The sequence below is a fragment of the Ammospiza nelsoni genome, chromosome 21 (assembly GCF_027579445.1).
Source record: "Ammospiza nelsoni isolate bAmmNel1 chromosome 21, bAmmNel1.pri, whole genome shotgun sequence".
Taxonomy (NCBI): Eukaryota; Metazoa; Chordata; class Aves; order Passeriformes; family Passerellidae; genus Ammospiza; species Ammospiza nelsoni.
In genome coordinates, this window is record NC_080653.1 from 7,152,830 (window position 1) to 7,174,155 (window position 21,326).

Genomic DNA, 21,326 nt, shown 5'->3' on the forward strand with positions numbered 1-21,326 from the left:
ACTTTAAGTGATCTGTAGGCCACCAGCCACCAAAAATCACAGTTTAGGAGTCCCTAGGCTCTGTAAGCGAGAAAATTGGAGAGATATTTCTGCTACTTCTGTATTTGAACACATGCACAGATGTGTGAATTTATTCTTACTCTGTTGAGAAACACTTGGCTGTGGGTAGGCAGCCATTAAAATGTGAATTTGTGTTTCATAACGCACACGTGTTCCAATGGATTTGGTGGTCTTGGGTTTGGTTTTCAGTGGAGTTTTTTTTTTTTTTAATCACAAATTCCTACAGAAAGAAACATATTTGGAACAAAAGCAATAAGGAAACCTCTTGCTGCTTCATACCCACATTCTGTTCCTCCTGAATATTCCTCCCCTGACCAGACATATTTTTCTCTTAATGCGTCTTGTTGGGTTTTTTTCCACCTTCCCTTGCACAAAATGAGTTTGGGTGTGGAGTGCTGACCCTCTGAGCACCTGAGGCCACGGAGCAAGGGGGAGACCTGGCCCCTCCATCTAGTGGAACCTGCAGTAAATACACATTTTGCAGTTTGACGTCACGCTGTTGCCAGGGAGACTGTCACCAGTTCACCGATGTGACTCTGCTGCGGCAACTTAGAGATTGGGGTTGGTGCAAGGACCTGGATTTTGGATTAAAAATAACCAGAGGGTTGCCTCTGGAGACTCCACCACATCAGGCAACACCTCACTGGGATCTCCTTGTGTTGCTTCTGCTCCTCTCCTGTAGTTTGGTGCCATCCCTCTGTCCTGGGATTCTCTGCTTTTGTTCCTTGTGGTGCTCTCCAGGCTTGGTCTGACCTTCTTTTCCACTTTCTCTGAGCATCTTCCTCCTCACATCCCAAATCACAGGGATTTTGCCTGCTCAGGCCTAGGTCTCCCTGTAAATCAAGACCTTAAGAATTAGTTGTGTCCAAAAGGACAAAAATGTTGGATATTTTCTCATCTAGAGGCAAATTACATTGTAAAGGAATTCAAATTTTTGAATGGTAGATTAGTCTTTTAATGGACTTTTACTTTAGATATGCCTGTCTGCTCTTTGCCTTGTAATTTATCATTAATTTAGAGCAAGTAAAAGTCCTGAAATCTAAAAAATGGACACTTCTTACTATGGCATCACTTTGCTCCCTAAGCAATTTACTGCTGTGTGCCAAGAGGAGCCCTGGTGAATTCTGAAGTGATGGCTCCATCGCCTCCACATTAAACATCTTCATATTTCAGAAATAAAACGCAGCAGGTGTTTTCTTTGTCTTGGGTTAACTTCTGATTTGACTTTACCCAGTGGATTTTTGGCCCTTTCTGAGTGATGAGACAGAATTCTCTACAGGTTTTTTTTATCATAGCTCTTAGGTAGGAGCAGAAACTACCTGTCAGAGCAATAGCAGCTGATAAACACTGAAAAGTTGTCAAGATTACTTCAGGGCTGTCCTTTTAAATCACCATCAGCCCTGAGTTCTTTCCAAGTAGAAAGCAGTTGCTTGAGGAAAGAGATCTGACTGGAATTCCTTCATGGTACTGTTCAACAGATGCCTGGCTGCTCCTGTGTCTTAAATACCTGGAGTTTGGCATGGTCTCTGTGGGTTTATTATTTTATTATTTCTTTTTTTGCATGCAAGTCTTATTTCCTAAAAGGGTACTTCTAATCGATGTGCTCCCTACTCTATGGTCTCTTTCCATTTTAATTACCAGGACAAGGGCAACGTTCTGCAGCTCCAGCAGGAAACCCAGCAGCCAGCAAACCACAGCAGCAAAATGGCAATTTGTCTGGAGCAGGTAAGAGTCATGCTGGGCAGGAATTCTGATATGTGATCAGTGAGAAACTACAGGTTCAGTTTAAATAAAATCCTTTCTTTAGTGATGTTGCACAAGAAACTCTCCATTGAGTAGTAACTCATAGCTAGACAAGGTGAATTCTCTCTAGAGAACTGGTTATAAAAGGGGGGGAAATTTGTCCCTTTTCCTCCCCAAAAGGAAAAAAGCCCAAAAACCCCAACTTTATTAAGTTTACACTGCATTCTTGAAACAGTGCTCTGTGGACACCCAAATTAGGCTGCAGTTTGGAGCTGGCCACCAACTCTGTGTGTTACCAGTGCTGAGATGGAGGCCAAACATTTTTTAGGCAATACACTGAAATTATTTGATAGTACATCTAGAAATCTGTTTTTTTTGATCAAGATTTCAGTGAGATATTGGAAGATGCAGTCAATTTAAATGTCAGCCTGTAGACTTTTTTTTTTTTTAGCTAAAAAGTTGTCAATCCTAATTCTTGGTGCTGCTTTAACTTGTCTGTATTCTTTACCCCTGTGTTTAGGAAGGATTTTTAAATAGTAAAATTTTGACATTTGCTTAGAAACTTGCAGCAGAAAACAAGCTTCTCCTTCCTTGCTTAAAGTTGATCACAAGAGTTTTTTTGCATATACATTGACAAGTTTGAGTTTAGAATTACAGTATCACTTTATGTTAAAAAACTGTTTGTAGGGTGTTTTTCCTTAGCTGTTCCCCCAAGTGGTGTCTTGTTCCAACACTTCCCATCCCTGGAAGTGTTCAAGGATGGGGTTCTGGATAAAGTTGTTTGTGGAAGGTGTCCCTGTCCTTGTCAGGGGGTTGGAATTATTCCCTTCCAACCCAAACCACCCTGTAATTCTGTTATTTTAGAGGATTTACTGCTAAACAGTTGTTTGCCACTTAAACTCTGTTCAAGTGGTTGACTCTGGACACATCTCCACTTAAGTGCAAGCACTCTAAAAGGTCTGAGAGTGTCTCTTCTGCAGCATTTTGCAGCCTAGAAAACACTTGTGACCAAGAGCAGAAATGGTGCAAGAAGCTCCAAGCCCCTCTGTGGTGCCCACGTGGCACAGGGTGTTGTTCCCTCCCCATGCCATGGTGGCAAAGTTCTGCACCCTGAGTTGGTTTTAACCTGATTTTTGTGTGTGAGGCTGAAATCCTCTCTGCTCTGTTGTGGTTTTTGGAAGGTCCTGCTGCTCCCAAGTACCACGCTCCCTCCCACCAGTTTGGAAAAGCGAGTGCTCCCAGTGCCCTGAAGACACCTGGGGGGTCTCAGATCAAAGTGGTGCCCATTGCCAGCTTGAATCCATACCAGTCCAAGTGAGTCCTTGTGGTTTGCCAGGCCTTTTGTTCATCTCACAGGCATGGAGGAACAATAGCTTTGTTGTGATTTTCTGTGTGTGAGTCTCTGTCAAATAATTCATTGAGTTCTTTGGATTTTATTGGTGAAGTTCAAACAAACCAACCCAACAGCAACCACAAAACCACCCAGAGAAAGAAGCAGAAAACCTTCTACAGAAACACTGGTGGGCTTTGTTTTGTTTTTATGGGGTTTTGTTTTCTTGTTTTTGTTTAGGGTTTTGTTTTCTGATATTTTTTCCTGTGGAGAAGGGTGTTCTTTTCTTTCTTTTTTTTTCTTTTTAAATTGCATCAACACTCTTAACAATCTGAGATTTGCTTTGCCATTGTCTTGGTGCAGCTGCCCTGCTGAGCTTGATAGGTTTTTAATATTTTAGTTGAAAATCGATTGACTTGTCTGGGTTTTTTTTTTCCTAAAGCAACCTTCTTTTTGGTAACTTAATGACAAAACAGCTCAGTAAGCTATTCACTTCAGCTACTGAGCTGTTGAAAAGCATGAGGATGTAATTATTTAGTGAATGACATTTTTAAGTTATGCAAACTGATTTGATTACCCAAGTTAAATGCGAATCCTATAATTGAGCTCTTGAGTTCTGGCGTGGCTTTTCAGAGCAGGCAAACTGCTGTGTGAGAAATGTACCCTAGAAGAGTAAAAGATTTGGGGCCTGCTTCTGTGCAGAAGGATTGTTCACTATTATTATCATACTGGATGTTTTATGGCTGCTTTGTTGCCTTCTCTACAACTTTGTGCCTTTAATGGTCTAGGCCGTTAAAACAGAAAGCAAAGAGTTGCGGAGGTGCAGTGGGAAGATTCTGGCTTTTAAACAGTCACATTCCAGTTCCAAAGGTTTGCCAAGCCAGTCTCTTCTTTAAAAAGATGCAAAGAGATGCAGAGCAGTGATTTCTTGAATGATTTCAGGTGGACCATTTGTGCTCGTGTTACTCAAAAAGGTCAGATCCGCACGTGGAGCAACTCTCGTGGGGAAGGAAAGCTCTTTTCCATAGAGCTGGTTGATGAAAGTGTAAGTGTCATATGTGGAGACAAAGATAATGTATGCCAGATGCTGATGAACCTTTCATAAAGACAGAATAGAGGAAATAAAGTGCATTTTTCGGAAATGATTTTTTTTTATTACAACTGAAACTTGTATCCCTGCATTCATTAAGTTGCACATCAACGTGCCAGTTTTTATCCAGAATGAAGTCTTAAATGTGCAGCATTGCTGATTATTTTTCATCAAAGTCTATAGTGTGTGACTGGATTTTTGCAGCTTCAAAATAGAGTTGTTTATGCAAACTGACAACCTAATACTGAAGGTTGTGGTGGTTTCCTGTAGATTGAGAGTGACATCTCCTCCTGGCTGAGCTACACCTTACAAAACAGGGAGTGAGAGGAGCATTACCTCCAAGTTACAAGCTTTCAATTTTCATGAGGAAATTGGAGTACAAATTATTGTAACACTGAGAAATTTCCTTTGTGGTTTGTTTGGGGAATGGTATCTGGTTAATCTAACTGAACTTGCAATTTGTCAAACCTCTTATCAAATTACAGCCTTCTGTCGTGAAAACAAACAAGATTCTGCTAGATTATATTGAGTGTAAAATGTGAGGTTAATGTAACATGTTGTCACCAGGCATTTGTTTTCTCTGCATAGTGTCTATATTCTTCTTTATTTTTTTTTAAACAGTGTTTATATCTAGTGAGGGTATAATTGTTATTAATTCTTACTTATAGACATATCTGAGTGGGAGCCATCACAATATACTGTGTGCTAACTTGTGGAGCTCTGGGGTGTATTTGAATTTTATTCCATCACTGCCAGTTTTTCTGGCATTTTCAGAGGTGTCTCTATGATGGATGCAGTTCTTATGCATTTTATTCTGAAGCTGTAGATGTACTAATGAGACTTGAATATGAGGTTTGATTGTCAGGTGTAGAATATGTCATTTTAGCTCTAACTACAGATGTGAAGAGAATGTTGTTTGTTTCTCACATGCCTGGAGCTACCCTGGCAGACCCCACTGTCTCTGCAGGACTGCTACCACTTAAGATTGCAAAGATTTTATTTTTTTTTTAATTTTTTTCTGTGCCAAATTTCACTTCTGACCAGCTCCCCTATTTTCCTGCAGGGTGAGATTAGAGCTACTGCATTCAACGATCAAGCAGACAAGTTCTTTCCACTCATTGAATTGAACAAGGTATGGTAGCTTTGTGCTTTCTTAGACTGACAGGAGCTGGAAAAGAGGAACTTGAGCCTAGCAAGGATTTTTAAAGGTGAACACAATCTATTTTCCCTCACTGCTGATAATACCCCCTGTTTCATTGCTTTCTCCTGTAGGTATATTATTTTACCAAAGGCAATTTGAAGACTGCTAACAAGCAATATACAGCTGTTAAGAATGACTACGAGATTACATTCACTAATGAGACTTCAGTTGTGCCCTGTGATGATGCCCAGCATCTTCCATCTGTTCAGTTTGATTTTGTATCCATCTCTGACTTGGAGAACACGCCCAAAGACTCGATTGTTGGTCAGTCAAAAGTAGAAAAATGGCAAATTTTAAAGCTTTGAAGTTTGATTTTTGTGTCCTGAATTCTGGGCAGGTAGTGAGCTTCGAGTGTTGTGATCTCTTAATTGAAGTCATCCAGTGATGGTTGCCATTAAAAATTCCTCAGGCAGTTTTCCTGTTAAGATGATTTTGCCTGTTTTCTAACAATATATAACAATTATTCCTCAAACTTGTGCTTCAAACTGAAGACAGTAGGTGATAGTTGTTTATTGTACTGTGATCGCTGTTTTCCACCGAAAAAGGCTGAAAGAAAAAATGCCCTTGCTCAGCATGTGTGCATTTCATACCTTCTGTGGTCTTGCTTTCTTTCACTATCTAATTATCTCTGTAGTGATTTTGGCATAATTCATTGCATCCAAGTCCAAGTTGCATGACTGTTTTGGCTTGCTTTATGAAGTATTGGAGGTTTGTTTTTCTGTAATTCGTTGGGCAGAGTACTCCGGAAAAAATCAGAGGCTTGGGTGGGGGCGAGGGTTCTCAGGTTTCAGAGGCACAAGATGCCTGTGATTCAGAGACATTCAGCTGGGAATTTTAAAGGTAGATGGGAAATATTAAAAGTGGTGTATTTTTAGGGACTGCACAGGGGATTGCTTTAGCTCTTGCCACCTGAGCATGCAGACTTGTTAAAGTTGCAACTTGTAATTGCAGAGTTAGGTGGAGGCACGAGCCAGTTGTTTCATTGTGTTACAGTCACTTTGAAGGCTCTTGCTTGTGCTTTAACAGCAAGTGTGTTACATGATCAGGACTGAAGTCCTTTGACAGAATGTGATGGGGAAAGATAGTACAATGCCTTGATCTCTCTAATGTGGTGAGGCTTGCATTCATGAATATCTTAATGACTGCGTCAACAAAATTAAAGCACTGAAGAGTTCTGTAGTGGAACATTCCTACCATAATACACTTAATTTCCATATCAGATTTCATTTCAATAGGGAGCTGGGATACAAGGTAAAAATCTGACAGTAGGTTTGAATTCTTCTCTTGTGATCTTGTGTTCTCCAATTGTGACCCTTTGAGTAGCTCTAAATTGTAACTGTTTCTCAGATGTAATTGGAATTTGCAAGAGCTACGAAGATGTCACTAAAATTACAGTGAAAGCTAACAATAGGGAGGTTTCAAAGAGGAACGTGCATCTGATGGATACATCAGGGAAACTGGTGACAGCTACACTGTGGGGAAATGAGGTATGTGCTCTCTTACCTGCTTTAACAAAGCTTCCTTGGTGTAAGGCTAGGCAGTGCTGTTGTCACCTGAGATGGGCACAGCACTGCCACAGCACTGGGTGTCCAAGGATCAGGGGCCAAGAGAAGGTGAAAGACTGTCTGCTTGCATTCAGGTGTGATGTTCCTAACCTTTCCCTGACAAACTGCTGACATGATCTGACTAATGTGTTCTGAACAACTGCAGACATTATGTCTCAAGCCAAAATACTGAAAGTAACGGGCTCCAGGTTTAGGAAAGAGTGTGAGCTGCAGTTTGATGATGGAAAAGCCTGGTGGCTATGGCTGTCTCAAATAAGATGAATTTTATTTGTAGGTGGGATACATATTACCCCTAATGAGCAGGTTGAGAGGCTCTGTCTCAGGCTGGGAGTTTAAAGCATCAGAGCCTTGGAAGTGGAAGTTTGAACAGTTGCAGTAAACTGTTTCCTTATCTTTTTAACAGGCTACTTTGTTTTCCACTGTTGTTATAGATACTTAGGGATTTATGTGGCAGTCTATAAAATGGGAGTGATCCTGCCAGCTTGACAGTGATGCTTTATGGCTAAATGATCAAGTGCGCTGATACTGTAGGTACCTAAACACCATTAACCATCTGCTGATACAGATGAAGTAAACTGAAGTTCAGTATTGTAAAGCCTTAAGATTGAACTAGGTTATAATAGGAGAGACTACTGGTATACAATTCCTGGCATAACTCTTCCAGCAGAGATTGGGGTCTGCATTTTGCAAAGTTAAATCTGTTTGCTTGCTTGTAGAATAGAAATGTCAATAAGCATTGAGGGGGAGTGATGTATGGCTTGCAGCTGGCACAGTTGGGGTCAGAATCTGGATGTCCTTTACAGCAGTCACTGCCATGACTGCTGGGATGTGTTTTCTGTTCTTTTTGCATCTCATGGGTACAGTAAGTGCTACTGCAACGCCAGCTTATTTGTTATCTTTAAGTACATGATCCTCCCCTTGCTTGCTGAGTGGTGTGGGGTCCATAAAATCTATACCTTTCAAACCCTCTCTCATGCCATGAGGTTCTTCGTTAGTGTCAGACTACTCAGGTGATGGCAGTTGAACAACATTAGAGCAGCTTTATGACATAAAAAACAGAAGATGGAAAGTTGACTAAAAATGTTTGGTCAGCACGGCTGCACTTTTGTGTAAGTGGTAGTAAGATGGACATGATTGGCTCAGTGAAGCTGAGTGAGTTGTTTCATCTCCTGAGGAGTCTGATATGAACAATTAATTTTGTTTGCATTCCCATAACACATCTCCCTTCCTAAAATCCTGCTGTAAAGCTGCTGACAGAGGGGACCAGTCCTTTCTAACAAACCCGTGGTGTGATTTAAGGATTCTCTGGTTCCCCAGGAAACAGGGTGTTAGGATTGCACAGAAAATTGTCACCTATCTTTGCTTAAACTCCTAATGACACCACTCAAACCCTTACCTTTTAGATACAGTGGGGCAGTTTGATTCAGGTCTGGTCTCTTGTCATGATCTGTGAATTATGACCACAAGTTCAGAGCCTTTCCTGTAACTGTGCTGCTGCTGCTCTCTGGTTTTTCACACATGCAGGCTGAACAGTTTGATGGCTCCAGACAACCTGTGATTGCCATCAAAGGAGCCCGTGTCTCTGACTTTGGTGGCAGAAGCCTGTCTGTCCTGTCCTCCAGCACAGTTGTCATCAACCCTGATAGCCCAGAGGCTTTCAAGCTCCGAGGATGGTAGGAATGTGTTTATTTTGCTTTGTTTCAGCCTCCTGCAGAGTATTTGTTTTATTTTGTTTCTCTGTGCTTGAGCAGTGTGTGTAGCACTGAGGGAAGGTGGCAGAGGCTATGGCTTCCAGAGCTGCAGAAGCTTCTCTGGCTTGCAAGCCTTAGAGCCTGGAAGGCTGTCCTTCTTAAGTTGTCCAATTCAAAAAACTTTTAATTCCATGACAGACCTTGAAAAATTGAAATCGGGCTAGTGCATGCTGACCCAAAGCCTTGGAAGGCAGCATGAAATCAGGCTTGACCAGCTCTACTTTCTGAGGCTTGATCTGAGAGAATGGTATTTTTTTCCCACAGGCTTTTCCATTGTGTGGAATCTGATTCACACTCAGTTAGTGTGGAGGGACTGTTTGACATCTCTCAGTGTCTAGTTCTTGCCAGATATTTTTCAGATAGCAAAATAACTCTTTTATTGTCAGCAAAACAAAGCGATTTCATTGTTGCTTCTCCTGCAAGGAGCTGTTAAATTGTCTGTTGTAAGTATGAATGTGGTGAGATGTGGTGTGTGTGTGTGAAGAGGGTTAAGTGCCAACAGCATCAGACTTGTGAATCCTGAGTCTTCAGATTCCAGTTACATCACCCAAATGTGGATGAAATAAATGGCATCCTCCATTTGTCATTGAGCTCTCCATACTTCAGAGGCTTGTTGGAGATAAAATTGATTGTGGGTCTGAGCTATTACTGTCACACTTTAATTAAGCTTAATCTTGGAGCCTCGTTGGTGTGTTTGTGAAATCACAAAGCCCATCACAACGGGAATGCAGTGCAACCTTTTGCTGAAGAGCTCTGCTTTCTGATTTTAACAGAGGAAGCATAATCTTTTCAATGCTATTTGCTTTTCCTTTCAAAGCTGCTGCGAAGATAATGGTACCATGTAATTTAATTTTAATTATGGAAATATCTGATGCCCTTAAATCTTGTTATCTGCCAGCCTCTAAGAAGTGTGCAGTGCGTGGTTTGACCACTAGCTGGCAAACAAATTGCAGTTATATAGAACAAAGCTGTCCTCCTTTTGTGGGTTTATAAAATACTGTGCTAATTAAGTCAGACTATTAACTTATTCTGAAATGCTATTTTTGTTTGCAATATACACATATTACTGTAATTGTTTCCTTTGCAATCATTGATAAAAAATCCCTCATGTATCGAGCACATGAAAATAAATGTAAGCTTTTGATAAGTCTGTGTGGTCTGCTCTCCAAAAATAGAAGTGCACATCTCTGTGGTTGCAGGTTTGACTCTGAGGGGCAGCTTCTGGAATGTACCTCCATCTCTGATGTGAGGGGTGGGCCAGCAGCTGGAGCAAATACCAACTGGAAAACTTTGTTTGAAGCCAAATCTGAGAACTTGGGACAAGGAGATAAGGTAAGGCATGGCCACTCAATGCAAGCTTTGTGTATTGGGGAGAAAATAAAAAGCAAGGCTTTGTGCAGATATTCTTCTTATTCAAGTATTGAGCAGTAGGTGTTTACTGTCTTGGAATTTATGCTATTAATTAATATTATTGTTTTTCAAATAAATCCAAGCTTGTTGCTGATGTTGCAACATGATATTTTGTTTGCAAGAGAATTCTAAGCCCTGTGTAAATGAAGGGAGGATGTTTTTACCCCAAAGAGGTTCAAAGAGACAGCACAGAGTGTTCTAGGAGAAACAGGTGCATTAGGAGGAAGTGGTTTTCAAGGGTGCACACTTGGTCAATAAAAAAGCTGGTAATAAACCCCAGGTGCTTGGCTTTTCATTCCAGAAACCTCTCTAGGCTTATGCTGGTTTTTTTGTTTTTTGTTGTGGGTTTTTTTTTGGGTTTTATTTTGTTTGATTTTTTAGTTTGGTTGTTTTGTGGAGCGTTTTTTTTGGGTTTTTGAGTTTGGTTTTTTGGTTTTTTTTTTTGTCTCAGACTTAAATGCTATGCTGTTTGGGATATACAAGACTTTCTATCCTTGGAAAAAAAAACCTTTAAAATAATAGGATGGTTTGGGTAGGAAGGGACCATACTTCTTTCCAAACCCCTTATCATGGGCAGGGATGCCACCCCTTAGATAAGGTTGCTCAGTCCCATCCAGCCTAGCTCTGAACACTTTCTCTTTACCTGAAATTCAGCTATTTTCTGTAACAATTTTTGTCCATGTTTCTTAAGCAACCTCTATTTTTCTGCTGAAAGACTTGACCGTGGTCTTAAACCATTATGATGATTATTTTAGTGTGGTGAGTGGGTATTTTGTTCTGTAGGCTATAGTTTAATCAAATGCTTATCTGTAACACTACACAATAGGCTTTCTGTTTTTTGTATTGGTTCCTGAAAGAAGCGTAGGAAAGTGCAGAATCTTAATCCTGTGAAAAAGTGCAGATTTGAACAGACACAATGGAGAATCAAATATGCTTTATCTAAAGAAGACCTAGCAATTGGAGTTTCCTGCAATGGAAACACAAAATAATCTTGCTGTAGGGGCTTTATTAACATAATGGAAGCCTAAAAATTATTGCAACAGAGGGGTTGATTTACAGTTTCCCAGTAATCCATAGCTGTTAAGCTTTCTAATCCTAAATATCCAAGTATGGTTGCCTTGCTTTTGTAGTTAATTCAGAATGGGGGAAACATTGAGTATTTTGAGGCTAATGTTGCACACTCGCTCTGGCAGGCAGATTATTTTAGCTGTGTGGGCACCATTGTACATCTGCGCAAGGAGAACTGCATGTACCAGGCGTGTCCCTCCCAGGATTGCAACAAGAAGGTGATAGACCAGCAGAACGGACTTTACCGCTGCGAGAAGTGCGACCGCGAATTCCCCAACTTCAAGTACCGCCTGATGCTCCTGGTGAGTACCCGGATCACATTTCAGGGCGTTCCCTGCCACGTTCCCAGCACAACCCAAGCAGGAAATCTTTTGAGGATGCTGTTTGTCTGTCTGTGCTGCAACCCTGTGAGTTACAGGGTGTTTAGCTGTTTAGTGTGCTGTACCTGAGTGAGGGATGTTTCATTGAGCTGATTAGCAGTTTGTTTTCCTAGTGCTCCAATTAAAAGCTTTTCTCTTTGCCAAAAAGTTGCTGCTAGCTCAGTTGGTTCTGGTTTCCAAGTGTACTATGCAGTGCAGAATACAGATGGCCCCCGCCTCTTCAGTAGTGAAGATAAACTGAAGTAAAATGGCATTTCTGGAGAGCAGTAATTGCACTTTTACAGCTGCTACCTATATTTAGTACAGGATTTTTTTTGGTAGGTATTGTTCTGCCTCGTGCTTTAATGGAGTCTGCTTTAGAAAGTTGTCTGGGGATTATTATTGTGATGCCCACTTACACCATAGACATTGAACTTTCTCATGTTTTACATTATAAATTAGAGTTGTATCTGCTTTTTAGAAATGCTCTGCCAGGTGGGCATGCAGAGAGAAGGGAACTATCCCTGCAGCCTTCTTAAAACACAAACTGCTTCTGAATAATTTTTATCTGATAACTTCTAGGAATGCATGAACTGCTTTGCATAGCAGAGTCATTCTTGTAGAATATAAAGAGGATGCTGAGAGTGCACTCAAGGCCTTCAGAGCAGTGTTTCCCATTTCCTCATTCCTAATTGTCAAAGCAGCCAGGAAATGCATGTGAGGCTGGAAATTGATCTTTTAACTAAACCAATCTAAACCAATGTTTTCATTGATCTTTTAACTTTTAACTATCTTTGAGTGTTTTGATAGTTTCCTTGTAACATAACATAATGTTCCATGAGTTTATGCTCAAGTACTCAGGTATGTGCAAAGTAAATTCAGTTTGCAGAGCTGCTGCTGTTCCCTTTGGTGGTTGTTGTTCTGGGATACCTGTTCCTGCTCTTCAGTGGCAGCAGGAACACAGCTGAGCATCCATCAGTGTTTTCCTGCTATGATCTTGTTGGCCTTGCCCTGTGGTTCAATCTACTGCCAGAGTTAACTTGTGTTAAGTTATGGACATTCTGTGGAGCTTAAAAAAGGTGGGAAGTCACTTCTTTCCACCCACAATGATTGAAGGGACACACAGGTCAGGCTCTGAGAGTTAACTGGGAATTTAAAACTCTTTATAGCTTTGAGATATATTTTTTTCTTTTGTGTTGTCTTCTTTCTGGAGGAAAAGGCAACTGGAAGAAATAACCTTTTGGGTTTTGTTGTTGTATTCTAGGTGACCATTGCAGACTGTCTGGAATATCAGTGGGTGACTTGTTTTCAAGACACAGCAGAATTCATTCTTGGCCAAAATGCAGCTTTTCTGGGAGAACTGAAGGAAAAGGTCAGTCAATTAGCTTGTTGTATTTCTACTGTTTGCCTTGAAGTTGAACTGTTTCATTCATCCTCTCTTGGGCTGCCCTCAGATTTTTTTGGTGTTTTCTTTGATCCTTCTGGTAAGGAAATATTCTTGTAATGTTTTGAAGGCAGCTCTGGCAAAGATGTAAGGTTTGTGTGGAGCACCAGTGCTGATCCACCAGAGCATGGTCTGATATTTGTGTATGAATGGACAGCAAATGTGGCACAGGCCACAGGTTTTGGGGCACGTTCATGTACTTGCTGTGAGAATTAACACCATTGAAAACACATAAAAATAATGCCATATGAAAGAAAGGGATGTTCTGTTTCATTTGTCAAGGATTTGATTTGCCCTTTCTCTGGGTGATAGGCCAGCTCAGCCCAAGGTTGTCCTCCAGATGTTGGCCTTCAGTATCTTTAACAAGTTCACAAATCATTGCTTCTCCCTAGCCTGAAGTTCTTGGCAGGGACTTGTTTACTCTCCTCAGGATTATTTTCCACAGGCCATCTGCCTGAGGAACAGAGATTTGCCTGCTTTCCCCCATAGTTTGCTCCCACAGTCAGTCTGTCTCCCCCTGAGCTCTTTTGGCTGCTGAAAGCTGCAGCTCAGCCTGTCCTCATCACCTGGACCTGCAGAGGCAGCTGCTCACCCCAGGGTTGTGCCACAGCCTTTGTGGGACTGACAGCTTTCACAGTGTTGGCTCCTGTTGAAAACACAGCCTGTTTTATCATTGTACCTAGACTGGAAGAATCTGAAAAAAAAAATAGTTTAGCAATGAGTACTGACAACATTACCCCTAATGTGTTCCAAAAATTTGTTTACAAAATCAAAAAGTTCTAGAACACTTTGTATGTATCTTTGTTTAGTGGGCAGGAAGCTTTTTGAACTGATGTGTGTGAGCCCACTTTTGAAGGCTCTTTTTTTTCCCCCCCACCAAATATCATCAGAATTTTGTGGGTCTCACAAAAGCCACAATTTGTAAAACAGGTCATTGGCAGAGGTGCTGAATTGATCTTTCTGTGCAGATTAGAACAATTTTTAAGGTTTTAAGTCATTAGACACTAACAGGCAGCATTATCTTCCCTTTTGTCACTCTGTGCTTTTCTACTGCCTTTGTCTTTCTTCCAACCAAAATAATCTTTTCCTGTTTTTTTTTTTTTTTTTAAACTTGTGTACTGTATAAAAAACTGTGTGGCTTTGTTTTGTTTTTAAATGATGATGTGGAATGCATGATAAGTTCTTGAATTGCATATGAGCCTTGCTGTGCTCCCAGGCTAAGGCTGGTTGATTCCAGGGCTCCACAGATATCCCACTTGTTGGTTAACCCCTTGCTTGGCTGTGGGAGGGAAATGGAGCAGGAGGCATTGTTGAGGCTGTTGTGCCTTGAGACACTGTTGTAGACCTCTGTTTCTACAAAGCAGGGCTGTTTATCCTGTAATATGGAATGATTTTTGGAGATTTTCTGCACTCTGGCTGTCGGAGGTGAAGGGTACAAAGGTTGTGGTGTGGCATGCTGAGTTTTTGTGGCATTACAAAGACTGGCCACCTCTGTTCTGTAGGAAGATGTCTAGCTGGGGGGATTCTAATTAGATGTGCTTGCACTTTTGCATTTCCATTTTCAGACTTTCTTAACCTATCAATATTTTCTTATTTCAGCCGTGCTTAATCTCTGCTAGAGTTTAAACAAAATTTCTTAAGTCGCTTTTAATGCTGAAGATACCTGGGTGGGGAAGGAGAGACAGCAGATCCTATGTACCAGTACAAACATGTAATGTCTTTTGAAGAGCTGCCTAATGGAAATGGCTGAGGATAGAAAATGGAACATAATATGGAGTGAGCCCTTGAGCAGGAATGCTTTGTGTTCCAGGAGAAATTGGTTTTGATTTGACACTTTTATGAGCCTTTAAAAATGGTACTCGATGCATTTGCAGCAAGCTTTTCTTAGTGGTTTTTCTCTGATAGAGCTGATGCAGTGTCTTGTGAAGTTGGTGGGAGTCTTTTCAGTGCTCACAGTATGGATGGAGTTCATGTACAGCCTGTGACCACGCTAAGCACAGATACATGTGCAAGGTTTTTCATCTGCCTCTCGCCTGTGCTTGTTAGATACCAAAGGAGCTAATGTGGGGTAGCAGTGGCTGCTATGCTGAGGGCATTTTCAACTCACTAATGGTTAGCACAGTTTGTGACAGAGCTGCAGAGAGGAGCTAAATGCTTTATTAAGCGAGTTTTCTTATCCTCTAATCCATAAGACGGCCAAAGGAAGGGGTTTTAATATTCAGGAGGGATATGCTTAAATTCTGTAATCTGTGAACCTAGCTGCTCCTGTTCACCTCCATTTGTTGTGCTTTTCTAAACCCTAGGAGAATGACTGTGTAGTGTAAAATAGTGCTGCACACAGTGAAAAACAGCAGATGTAACACTTGGAATGTGAGTGGAACTGGGGTGGATTCAATTCCAGATCAGATGCTCTGTCTGCTGCTGGAGTGACTGATCAAGTCAAGTGCATCTGGTAGATAAATGCATTAATAATTACTTGTCACTATCATCAGGGAGATGCAGGATCTTTTTTGAATGTCAGCAAAGGTTTTTACGACTCATATTTTTACAAAAATAAACTTTTTTTTCACAGTCTCCACGACTTGCCTGCTCCTTTTCTACTGTTTTGACAAATTGTCTATTAGAAATGATGATGATGATGTTTAGTGTTCATATGGTAATTAGAAGCTGCTTATGTTATAAATATGACACAGTCTTCTCATGGTTATTAAAACACGTTCAAAACATGGATCTGATTTTTTTATAGAACATTCTCTCAAATAGGCCTGTGTCAGGATGGGAAAGATTCATGCAGCTTTGATGGATAAGCAGAAAACCAGAATGCCTAATAAGGCAATTAATAAGGAAATAGTTAACTCTGTCGGTGTTTGTGATCACAGCACAACACCAGAATTAACCTTAGCCAGTTTGGCAGCTCCTGAAGATTTGTAGTATTTTTGTTCCTTACACCTGGTTGCAGATTCAGTGCAATTGTATGTTCCTTTGTTTAAGCAGCTAAAAAGTTGTCACCTTTTTTATTTTAAAAACCTTTGAGTTATGGGTTTGGCATCTAAAATGTGATGATGGAACACTCAGCTCTGCCTGTGTGGGCCAGGTAGTTCCAGTGTTTTTGCCAGCCTCCCCAAAAGCTGAGCTGTTCTCAAAGTTCATGGCACTAGTGGGAGCCTGGAGTGTCTGCAGCTGATCCCTGTCTTTGTCCTTCCCTCAGAACGAGCAGGCTTTTGAAGAAGTGTTCCAGAATGCAAACTTCAACACCTACGAGTTCAGGATCCGGGTGAAACTGGAGACTTACAACGTAAGTGTTGCCCAAAAGGCAAATAATGTAACTTGTGGCTTTTGTAGCTCAGCTTGTCTCCATAGGAGGTGACTTCCTCCTCTTATGTTTGTGGGGAGAGGTTTCCCTTGCTCACAGAGAACAGAAGATTCCAGAGATCACACAAATACGTTCAATCTTGAGCACTGAAGGAGGGATCCTTGCTGCTCCCTCTCAGGCTCATCAAGAGTGGCTGGTTTCACATGAAAACAACATGCCAGCTCTGGGAGGTCATGTTGGCACTCCCAGCTAACCCAGATAGCATGAGCAGTAAGTTACTGGGGCAGAAGGATGTTGGAATCAATGCCTGGAGTGCTTCATGTTCTTTTACATGCTAAAATTTCTCTTTTGCAGGACGAGTCTCGTATTAAGGCCACAGCACTGGACGTCAAACCCGTGAACTACAGAGAATACAGCAAGAGGTTGATTGCCAACATCAGGAGGAATGCTCAGCTGGGATGAGGAGGCCAGTGCTGGCTGCTTGAGCCTAGAATTCCCAGGAAAAACTCGATAGATAACGTTACATTGACATTTCCCCCACCTTGTGTGTGACAACTGGGCAATAGTTACACCCAGCATAGTGAGTTAGGTGATTTTTGCAATTCTCTGGAGATGTGCTCTGGGAGGTAAGAGTGAACTGTGATGGCCACCACTCTGTAGCCTGTTGTGGTCTGTTAAACTCTGACAGAGCTGAAGAGGAATCTCTAGACAGATTGCCAAGGACTTTAGACAAACCACCGAGAATGTCTGAAGTAACTTTGCTCTTTTCCTATATGTAAAGCTGAATTATATAACCATTTTGTCGTCTTTGCAAGGGAGTAGTGACAACCTTGACACTTTGACTTGTTCAGCAGAGGGCAGGAGGAGCAGTGTCACAGAGCTTTCAGATCTGGACAAAAGAGAACAGGTCTATTAGTACAAGTTAGTTCCCTTCCATAGAATTCAAAGGCTTTCACTTTCCACAGGTGCCATGCAGTTGTTAATGCTTGGAATGGCAATATGGTAGAATTATTAATCAAAGACATATCTCTTATATCTGAAGAATATCCTTCCTTCAGGGTTTAATAGACTGAGTCAGATGGGTCTGATATTAATCAAAATTGTCTCTTCTGAGGAAGGCAGATAAGCATTGACTCTCCATCCCCCAGGGAAATCCAGGCAACTACAAAGCATTGCTTTAGTTTTCTCTTCAATTAATACTATGGATTTCTGACTGATTTTTTTTGGCTCACAGTTCCTGCCTATACATGTTTTGTATGTTTGTATGTTGAGTTTCTTTGGTTTTATTTGTAATGATGTTAATCAGAAAGAGGTCTTTAAGTGGGGGGTGCTTTGTTTCAATAAACACTGTTTAATTCCTGTGTACTGAATTTTGCTTTCTTTGAACACCAAAGACTTCTCATTACTGGAAAGCAATTAATTAGCTTTCATAATAAGCATTCACTTGGGGGAGATGTTACCTTATTACAAACTCTAAGGTTAGACTGAAGAATGGAGACTTCCTTGCCTGATGTTAACAGCATGGAAATGCAGTGATATTTTCACCATTTCTGTGCCTGAGAATGCTGATGAGCTGGCACTTCTGGGATTTTTATTGACGTTTACACAGCAGTCTAAAACTAACCAGGCTTTGAGATTTGTTCAGACATAGAGCTAGTACAGAAAACAGTAATTATGCTACTGGGCTTTTCAGTCAGCAGAGCATGCTAGCTCTGTGTGCTCCTAATCACATTAATTATGTGTTCCCTGGCTGCAGCTCACAGCTTGGCATTTGCTGCACAGCTCCAAGCATCCAGGCAGTGCTGCAGTGGGGCTCTGGTGGCAGAAGTGAGATTTATTTATTTATTTTGCTCTGTAGAGCACAGTTTCTTAGTGTATTCAGTTGGTGCCCTTTATTCCCTGTGATTTCCTGTTTGTCATCTCAAGTCTTGGTGTTTAAGTACTGTAAATGTCATTTCCCATTGATGGACATGAAGCACATTATTCTGGGCCCATTAATTGCAAACACAACCTCTTCTTTTTTGGATTCTGAGGATCATGACTGGGTTTCTTCTGCTGATGTCTTGCATTTTTTTTTATTGGAGTATTTGTTTCCTCTGACCTTGCTTATAAAGCATTGACTAGAAAATTACAGTCTTCAGCACAGTTCTGGATTGACAAATGGTAGGTTAGTGGTGATTATCCATCTTTCCACTCTGCTAACCAGTCTTTTACTACTGCTCCCTTCCTATCCCTCCTACCCAATTTTAGGAAACTGGGAACAAGTGGTAGAAGTGCACAATGTTCCTTGAGGCTCATTTCCAATTCCTGGGCCCATCCTTTTACACCAGGAAGTTTTTATGGGTGTTGTTTTTGGCAGGTGTTTGCTGCTCTGAGTGTGGCACAGCTGCCTCTGCTGGGGCAGCTCCTTCTCCCAGGGGGAATTGCTGCACTTCCACCTTGCTGGGTTTGCTGTGCCATCAGCCAGAGCACTAGAGATGCAGGGTATCAATGCTCGAGAGCATTAAGATATCTTACAGGATCAGCTGAATGACCTTGAGAACTGCAACAGAAAATCAACTTAAAACAGTTTGTGTGAAAAGCCATTTATTTGAGGACTAATAAAAAACAACCTTCTGCTCTAAAGTGGATGCTCATTAGTGACTGAAGAGTTGAAGGGTTTTAATCATGCTTTAATCAGCTAGTATATGATAAAAACATCAAGCTATGTGAGGCAAGGTATTTCTAGTGTAGCTATACAAGTGCCACAGCATTATATAAGCCTCTGCTGTGAGATCTCATCTCGAATGCTATGTACAGCTCTGGCCTGCAATGTGGAGAGGCAAAAAAGAAACTCAGCTGGGGCGAGTACAGAGGAGGACTACACTGCTGAGTAGGAGAATGAGGATCTTTTTTAGGAGGGGCCTGGAAGAGCTAATATAGCAGAATGAATCCTGAGAGGGGCATATGATTTCCCACTTACATAAAAGATAAATGCCTCTCTCTATCTTGCCTTCCTTCTCCTGATCATAGGCTGGGACTGCTGAAAGTAACTGGTTAATAAATTGTTTGTTAATCCCAGGAAAGTGAGGGCAAGGAAGCTGTGGAGGTGTCTCCATTCTCCTTCCACCTCACTGCCGGCTGACCACATCCATCCAAACCCTGCAGCCACTGGCAGGAGCTGTGGAAAACTTCACAAAGGCTCTGCGCTCTCCTGACTATGCTAATTAAGTGGACTCACAATGCTAATTTGGATTATTGGCAAACTAGCCTGTGCCTTCCTTCCCCTCATCATAAATCTCCCCTGCTGCCACCCAGGTTATTCTGCATGGCTTCAGCCATTACCTGGCCCTGAATATGTATTTGCTCAATGGAAATGGTTCTGGAATTGTTCGTAACTAGATCTCTGTGAGGTGAGGATTCCTGTGGCTACTCTTGTTTTGCTTTAAATTAAATGTACACAGCAGAGATGAAACTGGGAGGCTGCTGGTTTGGAAACAGGCAGGTGCCAAGGCAATTACACGAGAACATCAAGTTGTGCCTGGCTGGGGGAAGATCTGGAGCGTGCTCTGCCAGGCCATGTTCAGGTAGTTTTGCTGTTTGTCTTAATTCCCTCTGGTGGGATTGAGCTGTGTTTTCACCAGGTGTGAATTTTAAATGAGTTGTTAGTGACCCTTTACGAGTCCCTGGAGGGGAGATTCTGTTCGAGCCAGGCTGAGTTTTTAAGATGCATCAGGTGGTTTGTTGTTTGTTTGTTTGGGGGGTTTTTTTGTCCCAGAAGTCAAGCTTGTGGCAGCAATATATTCTCAGAGCCGTTGTAAGGAATAAATGGTGGTGGTGGATGGATCAGGAGTGAGTGGCTGCTCTGTGCTGTGTGTGTGCTCTGCCTGGCAGCTGGGATGAGTGAGTGTGTGTGGGCTCTGTGTTCCAGCACCCTGGGATTGTCCTTTTAGTGCAACCAGGGTGAGAGTGGAAGCTGCTGAGTCTGATCTTTTAATTCCTAATTCCTGGTGATGTTTACATTTGCTGCCCAAGGTGCAGCACAACATCTCGAGGAGGGAACAGTAACTTTCCTTCTGGGTCCTTTTTTTGTCCCCTTTCCTTTGGGCTCCTTGTTTTTCCAGCTTTTTTTCCAAGTGGCCACTTTGGAGAAGAGTGACCACCCAATAAGGCTTCTCCCTTAGCCCCCAGGGATGCTGGGGAGGCTCAGATGGCAAAGAAAGGGAAATTTCACATCACTTTGATATAAAAGGCTTAGGAAAAACGTGAAATGGAGTGGGCTGCCTGCTTCCAAAGCCTGTGTTCATGGGAAGGAGTGGTCTGCAGCATATTAGGCATTATAAATACTGGAGTAGTGCAGTAAATATCAGTAATCTTATTACAGGGAGTGGAAATTCTCTTTAATATATCTCTTTACAGGGATGAAAGAGGCCCACAGACCTTCTCGCAGTTTTTAAAGTCTGTTTTTCATGTTTACATTTTTGCATTTCAATCATATGCATATTTAAAAAAAAAAAGTAGTTTGGATTGCCAGATGGATTTTTCATGAGGTCTGTTATGCATTTTTCTGTGTATTTTATTTGGATATTTAGGTGTCTGTGTTTGGGGGGTAGGGTGTTGTTTGTTTTTAGTTTTTTTCCTGTTTATATTGCATTGATTTGTTGTTAAATTCAGCCTCTGTGCCATGCCAAAAGCGTGCCTTTGGGAGTGTTCCTCAGCTGTTTGTTGTGCTTTTCTTTTTTCCCATCCTTGTAAGTTATTTAAAATAAACTGGACACTTCCACAGGCTTTTTTTCTTTTTAATTTGTCCCAAACATTTTGCCCTTTAAAAGGAGATTTTAAACAACAACAACAACAAAATTAAAAATTAACAAAACCAAAAAAAAAAAATCACCATCCTGATCTCCTTTTTTGTTGCCTGATGAAATTTTCTTTAAGGTCCCACCTGAGGATGTTGCCTCTCATAGGGATGTAATTCCCAGGGATATCCCAGGTTGGGATAAAGGCACTTGG

The 21,326-nt window shown here is 41.4% G+C and overlaps 1 protein-coding gene across 1 annotated transcript in view; it reads left to right on the forward strand.

Moving 5' to 3' along the window:
* The window catches only part of RPA1 (replication protein A1), a 22,907-nt gene extending 5,208 nt beyond the window's left edge, over positions 1 to 17,699 (forward strand). Inside the window, exons 6-17 of the mRNA XM_059486725.1 lie at positions 1,702 to 1,785; positions 2,985 to 3,117; positions 4,076 to 4,178; positions 5,287 to 5,355; positions 5,496 to 5,688; positions 6,772 to 6,911; positions 8,514 to 8,662; positions 9,940 to 10,072; positions 11,344 to 11,520; positions 12,842 to 12,949; positions 16,230 to 16,316; positions 16,689 to 17,699. Of these exons, the coding sequence (XP_059342708.1) occupies positions 1,702 to 1,785; positions 2,985 to 3,117; positions 4,076 to 4,178; positions 5,287 to 5,355; positions 5,496 to 5,688; positions 6,772 to 6,911; positions 8,514 to 8,662; positions 9,940 to 10,072; positions 11,344 to 11,520; positions 12,842 to 12,949; positions 16,230 to 16,316; positions 16,689 to 16,796 (1,484 nt within the window). The 3' untranslated portion in view covers positions 16,797 to 17,699. The remainder of the gene's footprint in view (positions 1 to 1,701; positions 1,786 to 2,984; positions 3,118 to 4,075; positions 4,179 to 5,286; positions 5,356 to 5,495; positions 5,689 to 6,771; positions 6,912 to 8,513; positions 8,663 to 9,939; positions 10,073 to 11,343; positions 11,521 to 12,841; positions 12,950 to 16,229; positions 16,317 to 16,688) is intronic.
* The last annotated feature ends 3,627 nt before the right edge of the window (positions 17,700 to 21,326 follow it).